Below are 10737 nucleotides of genomic sequence, written 5' to 3'. Positions count from 1 at the left end.
TGACATGGTGTTGATTTGAAACTTTAACAGACTTTTTAATACAATTGACCAGACCCGTTCAAGTTTAAGTTTATGTAGCCAGTCATGCATTCACAGATCCCCGCCTCCTGCAACATTTTGACAACATTAAACACCCTGGCGACCTGGAGTTGAGTTGGTCTGCCATCAGACTTTAGTTTGTCTGAAGTGTGAGACTAGCCACAGAAGACTGTAATTTTCACTGCTTTACTTTTGAGCTATTACAGTGTATCCTTGTAAAATCGTATGTTTTCAGGTGAAGGTCAATTTAGGTAAAATCCCCACCGACCGCTAAGCCTCAGATCACGTGACAACAGCGAGACAACATTTCCAACATTGGAGATGGCTTCATGGCCTGATTCCCACTTACACCTTCCACCCAAACCAAAATCTGGATCCACAAAGATCACATCGCTGAACCGGTTAACAGAAAGCATGAGTCACATTAACGCAGCATCGATAATCATCCCGGGGGTTGGGTGGGAGGGGATTGGGGAAGTTGTTGTTCCCGTGTGCCCTAATGGTAGGAAGGGTTACTCACCCCAGAAACCACTCAGATCATTATGCTAACAGTCTATTTGGCATATTAAGAAGCTTAACGGCTCCGAGGCCCGATGGGTCGCCGTCGCGGGGCTCGTTAGCAGGTCCGCGCTTCGTAAGGGCCTTCATTAGGAGCCCTCAGGGTTTCGGACACACCGCAGGAGCCCACCACAGCTGTGCAACAAGGAAATTAGTTTCCCATCAACAAGCTGATATCATGACCAGGGGGTACGCCGCACGTAGCGCCTAGCCCTGCATTAGCACCAAGCAGAGCAACAAGGCAGCTTCTTAATGTTGTGCCTTTCACCCTTTTGGAACCTTATGCCAATCCGTTAGCATGCGTGCTAATTGGACGGTACAACTCAAAGTTAAATCCATTTTAAGTCCAACCATGATTTGAGGATATCATCATTTATTCTATAAAAAATACACAATAAAAATATCTTGTTTTATCATAATAATATTTTATGGAAATATGAAAATGTTTTAAATTATATAATATTGCATGATATTTCTAATATTTGCTGGTTATATTTTAACTGTACGTACTCGCTTTGCGAGGGTTAACTTGTACTTTGAGGAGCACTTAGTTTATAGAAAAACAACTCGTATCTAGTTTCTTCTGGAAACTTCATCAGCCCTTAAATCACTTCAATTTGCAGTTGGCACTATATTGATTGCAGTCTACTTGTTCATGTTGATGTTCTTCAAATTCACTTGGAGGTCTCTTAAAAGCATCTTCTAAATGAGAAATTTTGAAAGCAAATCTCATTTCCAATGGCGTTTACGTTTTAGGAAAAGATAAGGTTTCCGGTAAACCTGCAACTTAGTCTATTGTGGATAACGTAGACGTAACATTAGATTGTCTGTTGTTTGTTTTTCGTAATTCTTTGGTGGATTCTGTAAAACACGTATGCTATGTTGATAACAAAAGTTACGCATACACAGTACCCGAATATACAGAACCTTATTCTATAATCGTACTTTTCTTTTGGTCGTCTGGTTGCGTTTTTGATGTATTTCCCTCTGGGCTTCCTTAAAGGTAGGTAAAGGTCAGGCTGATCGTTTTCCTGTGACCTTCCCGTTGACTAACGTTAGCCTGCTGGGGTCGTCACTGCCTACATAATGTTATTGATGGGTTGACCTTTACGTTATCCCGCAGAACCCAGCCTTTCTGAGTACCGCAGGGGGGCAAAGCACAAGAAAACAGGCTACATGGGCTAGGCTGGGTTTGTGGTCTCTGTGTGTTTTTGTGTGCTATGTGTGTGTAGGTTGCGGGGTTTTTTTTTATGTGCATGTGTTGATGTGTTTGCATGTGTCTCAGCAGATACATTTAAAGCTAGAAAACTTAAAAAGGGAGGCGCAATGTCGCCAAAAAATTATTGGTTTGGTGCCCAGTGGTTCTATCTCTGTCTGTTGCGCTTGTGTGCAATGCACTCTGGGAAACTGTACCCATACAGCTGTTGCCTCAGGATCCCTGCTGCTCACCTGCCAGTATGTTTTTGTGTGTGTAAGGTTGTGTGTTTATTTTGACAACATACAACACTGTATGTTTTTTTTTTCTCTCTCTCTCTCTCTCGCTCTCTCTCTCTCTCTCCCTTTCTCTCTCTCTCTCTCTCTCTCTCTCTCTCTCTCTCTCTCTCTCTCTCTCTCTCTCTCTCTCTCTCTCTCTCTCTCTCTCTCTCTTTCTCTCTCTCTCTCTCTCCTCTCGTGACATTTGGAAGTGTAGCATAGAATCATATGACTAAACATGGAAGAACATGTACAGAACACGTACAGAGCACAAGAACATGTAATGACATCATTGGTTTGAATGTCCGGCCAACCAATGGGAATGACATGTTAACGTCATCAGAAAACAATTTGGAAGGAAATTAGCTAATGATTTCTGTTTTACCCATTTTTGCCATTTTGGAATTCTATTGCGGAAATGTGCAAACATGGCGAGAAACTCAACAGGGATTTCATGATGTGTTTATGCCGTTTTATTGATTGGGTTCCTGCTGGTATGAGGACAATTGTTTCTTTTGTCAGTTTTAGAACAGCCTTAAAGAAATCGTTGAACAGCAGACAGTCACTCTATTTATTATGGTCGTCTATTTTAGATTGTTTCAAAATGTATGTTTATATGACTTGTGAAGGTGTGATTGGAATGTCATATTTTACTTTGTTCCCTCACTGTCATGTACATATACCTTTAACACATACACACAGATACACCTACAAACACCTATATATATGCTTACACTACCAGTCGACCTAATATAAATAAGCCTTTGGGCTGTTTTGTGTTTGATTTAAAATAATTTAAATCAATCAATCATCAATCAAAGTGTCAATGCAATTAGCTTAATTGACCTGACCGTGTGTGTGTGTGTGTGTGTGTGTGTGTGTGTGTGTGTGTGTGTGTGTGTGTGTGTGTGTTTGTGTTCTCAGGTACAAGGCCATAGTGAACCCCATGGACATCCAGACGTCCGGTGCGGTGGTGTGGACGTGCCTGAAGGCGGTCTCTATCTGGCTGCTCTCCATGCTGCTGGCGGTCCCGGAAGCCATATTCTCCCAGGTCGTCTCCATGCAGGTGACAGACCAATCACAGCCTGGCTGTCATAGCGAATAAACACACTATTACGCAAGGATGATAATAATAGAACTAAAACCACTAGAATTATACTGCTTCTACTATTATTACTTCTACCACTAAGCAGCTAATTGTGTTTTATATTAACAATTAGCTGACATCAAGAGAGTGCCACGGTTGTGGCACTTTAACAAACTTGTTTATTAAAGTGCCACAACCGTGCTTGGTTCCCCTCAAATACACAGCAGCCTCATCCTTTATCCTAAACACGAACGATGCATCACTTAGACCCAAATTAGTTTGTGCAAACTGTCTGCTTTCATTCCCCCACAGTGTCTCATAAGGCTTACTACTCTCATTGCACCTATGAATCTTATTACGCTCAGATTATGAATTAGAAGTGGCGCCATTATGCCATTCTCCCATCTGTTTTATGGTCTCCACTGATCACACACGTAATGCCGGTTCGATCATTTCTCTTGATGTCTGTATCCGTCATTTTCAACTTCTTTTTTAATCCCCTTGCTCCCCTTTTTCTCTCCTCCCTCCATCTCCATCTCCTCTCCACTCCTCTCAACTCATATCCTCATATCATTCTTCTCTCCTTTCCCCTCCCTCCCCATCGCTCTCCTCTTCTTCTGTCCCCTCAACTCTCCTCTCCCCACCTCTTCTCCATCTCCCCTTCTCTCTCGGCTCCATCTCCTCTCCTCCTCCCCTCCTCCTCTTATTCATCTCCTCTCGTATCCTCCTGCCATCCCTCCCCTCCTCTCTTCATCTTCACCCATCTCCTCCTTCCCTCCCCCTCAACTGCCTCACCTCTACCCCCCCACCCTCCTCCCTCTCTCCCCTCCTCCCTCTCTCCCCTCCCATGTCTCCCCTCCTCAGGGTCACAGCGGTAACGTCACCTTCGTGAACTGCGTGCCGTACCCGCTGTCCAATCAGATGCACCCCAAGATCCACTCGGTGATGATCTTTCTGGTGTACTTCCTCATCCCGCTCGGCATCATCTCCGTGTACTACTTCCACATCGCACGCACCCTCGTCCGCAGCGCGCACAACATGCCGGGCGAGGTCAGCGAGCACACCAAGAGACAGGTACGCACACGCACAACGCCGCCGTCAAAAGCGCACATATGTAGAGCGGTTAGCAGAGAGTTCATGATGATGAGTCGGTCACTGGTGGAATTCATCACGATGTAAAACAGGGGGTGCACTCAGATTACTTTATTAACAGATCATTTCATCCACAGGTTTCATAGGGTGGAATGGATGAAACTGAAACAATTAGAAATGGTACATTTCAATGCACTGCTCTGACATACTCCAATAGTCAATGACTGGGTTCTCAAATCATGTATTTTATATACCAAATGTACAAAATCATGAACTAAACAAATGATTAGTAATCTAGTAATCTAATCCCCAGATCAATAATCATTCAAAAAAAAGTAAGATAACTGATTTTTTTCAGCAAATAGCATGTAGTCTAGCATGGAATGCACAATTCATATTATCGATTCACAAATAAACATTCATCAACAATAATTATGCATGGACGTTTAGGTGATTAAATTAAATCAATACAGACGATGCTACCACAGGCATAAGAATAGTATCAGGATGACCATGATTATACCAGGTAAGAAAACATGGGAATGAACATCAGTCTCCGTTATCTTCCAACTTCCTGTTTGTCTCACCTGATGAGTTCTGATGACAAAGACATGAACAGTCACATTAAGGGCCCTATTTTTAACGTTCCGAAACGCAAGTGAGAAGCGCCAAGCGCAAGTAGCTTTGTGGGCGGTTCTATGTCGATGTCGCTAGTTTACAGGCGCAAAAATGACTCTTGCGCCCAGCGCAAATCTAAAAAGGTTGGTCTGAAGTAGCCTAATTACCCGTAGGTGTGGTTTGGGCGTAACGTGCAATAAACCAATGAGAGTGCCAGCTCCCATCCCCTTTTAGAGCCATGAGCGCATTTGAATCTGACAAGTTTATATTTTGACCGCGCGTCTGCAGTTTCCGATGAGACAGATGCACATGAATTTCAAACTTCAAATGGCTCAGTTTATGGCCAAATAATATGGCCTAATTCACACATGGCATAAGGTTTTCTTCCACAACTTCAGAAATGTGCCAGTGAGAAAGTCAATTGCGCCGGATGCAAGATAGGGCCCTAAAACTGATCACCACTAGGGATCCATTGGAGACCCAGGCTGCGCTGCATTGGCAGTGTATCAGACGGCAGGTCTTTGAGGTCATTACCGTCTTGTGAAGGGACTCCTCTCTTTGAGGGCACTTTTGTAGTCCAAATACATGCACCCTTATACAGTGCTCTTTATGTTTTTGGATGTGTTTTTGTCCCGAATCCACCCTCAAATCTTAGGAAGTATCCATCCTCCTCCCTTTCAAAGAATCCTATTTCAACCCAGAGGCGTTTATTAGTGTCTGGCCTAGCAAAAAGAACATGGTTGAGTGTCTTCTGAAGGAAAACACTCTGATCGTAGGTACCGTAAGTACATCGTCTTTCCTCTTCTTTGTAAGGACGTTCCTCTCCGGCTTGAACCTTCTTGAACACCATTCACATGAAGGTGAGGTCTGTCTCATCTGTGGCCTCTGCTCCAGGTCCCGTCTCAGTGATGAGAGACGGTTGATCGTTTGAACTCTTTAGTCAGGCATGCATCACCTTGATGTCTTGGAGTGGCAGCGGGGGGGGGGTTACCTCAGCGGGTACCGTCGTCTTCATGAGGCCGAGTGCTTTTTGTTTGGGGTTCAGATTCCCCTTGAGGCTCGCTCTGCAGTGATCACACCAGAATCACACCAGAGCATTAAAAGCTAGTTGGCTTAAATAAGTCACAGTGGATTGTCATTCAAACAAACACTGAGTACGAAAAGTAAATAATACCCCAAACATTAAGAGCTAAACTAGCTGAATAAGTTCAGCCAGCAGGAGCATGGGCCCCATTTACCAAGCAGAGATCTTGGTTCCAATTGCTAGCTGGTTGGCAGCAGCTGAATACCCCCTCAGCTGCTGTTAGGAACCATGATGGAAGAATTACGAACTAAGATGGAACCAAGATGGTCGCTAGGAGAATATAAGTACGACGGGGGCACTTGCCTCTCGTACCCTGAGCAGGGCTGTAGCCAGGGTTTGATCAATAGTGTGGTTTTAGTTGCGAGGGTTCAGTTGCTTGGGATGTCACACACAGCGGACACTCATTTCACTTTTCTGAAATGAGTTAAGCATGAACTCATCTAAGAGAAGTTCTCAACTGCTGACTTTTCATGCAACCTTATTTAGTTTCCAAATGTATTTTTATCTCTAGAACATAGTGGTGGTCTCAACCTCATGACCACGTAGCTGCTGCGGGCGTGCCCTTAGCCAACCCCGAGGTTTGGAGGACCGCTGACGAACAAACTATGAGTCAACGCTCTCACACAGAGCAGATGGAGCCAGCCAGACGCACATTTACCACACACACATAAACGCACAAACAAACACACACATATGCATCGTCGGTCACTACATGAGAGGGAGAGAAGGGGGGAGAGAGGGAGAGAGAGAGAGAGAGAGAGAGAGAGAGAGAGAGAGAGAGAGGGTGAGAGAGATCAAACTGCTGTGGGGCTTCCTTGTTAAATGTGCTAGCTCACAAGGTATGTTTACCTGGAATTTACATGAAATCACAAGCTGAATATGCATGAACACAAAAAGAGAGAGAGAAAGGGAGAGAGTAATGCAAACAGTCATTTACATCAGCATTACTGTAAGTTCACCGTCAACTAATTCGCAGATCATAATCCACCAATAGTTTCCAGCGTTCCAACAGGTTACAGTTAGTCGTGTTTGGGCTTCAAGTGTAAGATACCGTTGAAATAAGTGAAGGTTAGGAGAGTTAGGATAAGTTTAATGGTAAGCCTGATATGAATATGAGCTGCTTCCGTTTCAGACGATAAGTGGTTGGGCGTTTGGGCTCAAAGCTAGTTGAGTGAGTGAATGATCATTCAAACGAAAGGAAATTAAATTAAATTTCAAACTAATCACATTTATTGTTTATTTAAATAGACACTTATTTATCACAACATAATCCAAATATACATTCAATAAAAAGATCTCTAACGTAAAACTGACATCATAAAATACATACATAATATATTTATGTAACAGGCCATATTATGTGGTATAGATCAACCAGAAGCAATTGTTACCAGAATTCACTAGATTTTTTAATTTTTATGGACAATATAACATGAGAAATCATTCATTCAGTGTACAATGTTATTCATAAGGACATCATAACATTCCGTTTTGTCATACAACTAAGACTCAGCCTTCAGACATTTTCGCAAACTTTTCAGGTTGACTCAAAGGTGGGACTTGAAGCCCCCTCCGTTGGATTTCTACTTTATGAAAAGGTTTCTGCTGAAAACATTTGTCTTGACGGTGCGTCTTCAGCAGCGGTCTGAATCTTGTATCCACCTTGGGCCTTTGGTTCGCCTGAGGTAGCCACATTGTCCTGTTGTATGGGTGAGGGCTGACGGCGAAACATTTGGACAGACCATAATATTCCAGGGGGGTCCTTGACCAGGATGTGACGCCGGAAGAGAAGTAATGAAGACAGTGGTGCCAGAAAACTTTAATCCACTTCAAGTGTAAATCTCTTGGGCGTCCATTTTCTTGTTCCGTTGGTTTTATCCCTACCATCAATCGGCTGTCTCTCGTTCTGCTCTTACCACCGCTACCCGAAAGCTAGTGTTCACCTTTCTCTCCTATCATCTTATCTCTCCTCCCTCCTCCGTCCTCTCCTCTCTATTACTCTCTCTCTCCTCTTCTATTCTTCTCCTCTTCTTTCTCCTTCCGTTTCTCCTCCTGTCTCTCTCCTCTTATATTATTTTTCTTCTCTCTCTTCTCTCTCTTTCCTATTCTCTCTCTCCTCTCTCTCTGCTCTCCTCTCCTCTCTCTGTTCTCTTCTCTCCTCTGCTTCTCCTCTGCTTGATTCTCTTGGCTGCACTTCTTCAGATAAGCATGTGTCTGCCATTCTTAGTATATCTTCCAGACTCTAGGTATAAAATCAATTCCAGAAAGTTGATCTTATCTTGTGAACTGCAGTGTATGAAGTGTGTGCATGGCCCTCTCTCCGCCACCCTGTATTGTCTGAGCAGGTCTCATATTACTCTTTTAGTTCTTTGGAACGAGGGCTGTTCATTAACATTAGGTCCATGAATCAGCCTTGGACTCTGAGCCTTGATGCCAGAAGTTGCATTTTCAATTTATTAGAGATACTGATTGAAGTAAAGTAGTAAAGTATGGCTTTTGGGGGAATGATCAATCACTATTATTGGGATTGCCATTGATATGAAGACGTATCATGAAGGAAGTGTGTGTGTGTGTGTGTGTGTGTGTGTGTGTGTGTGTGTGTGTGTGTGTGTGTGTGTGTGTGTGTGTGTGTGTGTGTGCGTGTGCGTGTACGTGTGTGTGTGTGTGTGTGTGTGTGCGTGTGTCCGTGTGTGCAGCAGTGTAAAGTAACACACTGACTCCAATACATTCATAGTTGGCTCATCATTACTTGCTACAAAATACATTTGGAAAATAATTACTGTGGTCTGGATGTGGCTCTGCTAGGGTTAGATCGTAATATATTTATCTATACTAATTTATCCTTTATGTTTTTTTGTTTGGTTTGGTTTCAAGCGACACTATAGTTGACCGATGAGACAGATGCACATGAATTTCAAACTTCAAATGGCTCAGTTTATGGCATGGTTGAAGTTATTCGTCAAAGAAAACTCAAGTGCAGTTGATCAAACTGACTTTATGACTCATTATTAATCAATCATCACCCCTTATATATTATCTTTCACTGTCTTTCGCTGTCCTGAATTGGACATATCTGACCGGTCACACATTTTCAAGTCTTCCAACACAGCATCTCTTGGCCTCTTAACCCGCCTGGAAGGAGGACCCCCTCCTGTCTATTACCTATCAGGACATCCTGCTCAACCCCTGGGTTCTCCCTAGTGTCTAATGTAGGCCTGTCCTCCAGACTGTAATACCAGGGTAATAGGCTCGGGAACACAGTGGGCACGAATTAGTGGAGCGATAATTAAGAAAAAAAACATTATGTTCACCCTCATGTCTATTATGACCAAACACATTCAATTTAATCATACATAATGGAAGAGTAACCATACCCCCTTATAATTGATAATGAGAGCACAGAAGGAATCACTGCAAGTTGACATTATAATTATACTTGAATTAAATTCTACCTCCAGGAGCGAGGTTGATTAGAAATTTGAGTTCTATGTCAAACCTTTCCTCCAGTGACATCACAAGTGGGCGTGTCCACTAGAACCTCCCCCAGGGAGCTAACTGGGGAGTGATCTCTGCGCAATACATCTAGGTGGACACTCCCATTTGTGAGGTCACGGATGGATTGATTTATTGCTATTTAAAATGAGGCTGCAGAGTCATCCCTGTTTCTCTTAATCTACATCTCTCTCCCCTCTCTATCTCTCCCCCCTCTATCTCTCTCTCTCCCACCTGTCTCTCTATCTCTCTCTATCTCTCCCCCCTCTATCTCTCTCTCTCCAACCTGTCTCTCCATCTCTCTTTCTCTCTCTCTCTCGCTCTCCCATCTCTCTCTCTCTCTCTCTCTCTCTCTCTCTCTCTCTCTCTCTCTCTCTCTCTCTCTCTCTCTCTCTCTCTCTCTCATACACACTCCATCTCTCTCTCTCGACCCATCTGAACATCAGGATGCATCCCTGCACCCTCATTATGACATTGAAGCACGTCCGTCCTCACCAGGACAAGTCTCTGTAGCGAATCAGCCCATTTCATACACGCCGACCTTTAGTAACCAACCTGAATGCTGGCATTGGAATCACTTCACCCCTGTGATTCTGCTTTCATTTATGTCACATGACGGCCCAGCTGAATCTCTGTCCGACCACATTGCATTTTTAGCACCACCTATGTATTTTTAATAAGGCCGATGGCTCATAGACTCCAGCGCTGGCGCTGTCCACGGTTCGGATCCATCCTGCTTGACAGGGACTCTTACATTTATGATGAGCTCCACTCAGACCATGATGCGCGACAGTATTGACAAAATATATCAGCAGTGCGAGCCAAGTAAAGATTTTGTATAGCGTCGTTCAAACTCTAGGTCCTTCTTAGTGCATTAGGAGGGAAGAACTCCCACGTAACAACATCAAAGCTGGCTCTGGTTGGGTTGGGACATCAAAGCTGAGTCTGTTTTCACCGTGGATCATTTTTCACTATGTTTGAAATTTGTTGAAGTAGCATGGTATGCACTTATTAGTGTTAATTAAGGTGATTTTGTGTCCCTACATCAGATTCCAGAAAGGTATTTTACTTCCATGTCCAAAATAAAATCATGTCAAAACACGTGACGACCAAATCAAACCATGTGAAAACAATCTCCCATAACACTCCATAACACACAAAAAAGCTTTCACCTCACGTAAATATCCACCTCAGTATTCCTTGAGTTACATCGTACGTACGTGATGTAACGGAGCCGAGAGTAATTCAATCCCATGTTCCGGAGCCTTCCATCCACCTAAGGGTTCTCAGGGTC

The 10737-nt window shown here is 43.5% G+C and overlaps 1 protein-coding gene across 1 annotated transcript in view; it reads left to right on the top strand.

Moving 5' to 3' along the window:
* nmbr (neuromedin B receptor) overlaps positions 1–10737 on the top strand; it is a 33633-nt gene that overhangs the window by 6514 nt on the left and 16382 nt on the right. Inside the window, exons 2-3 of the mRNA XM_030345660.1 lie at positions 2995–3136; positions 4022–4231. Coding sequence (XP_030201520.1) covers positions 2995–3136; positions 4022–4231 — 352 coding nt within the window. The remainder of the gene's footprint in view (positions 1–2994; positions 3137–4021; positions 4232–10737) is intronic.

This window comes from Gadus morhua, chromosome 21, assembly GCF_902167405.1.
Source record: "Gadus morhua chromosome 21, gadMor3.0, whole genome shotgun sequence".
Classification (NCBI taxonomy): Eukaryota; Metazoa; Chordata; class Actinopteri; order Gadiformes; family Gadidae; genus Gadus; species Gadus morhua.
This window is presented reverse-complemented; position numbering and strand designations above follow the sequence as displayed.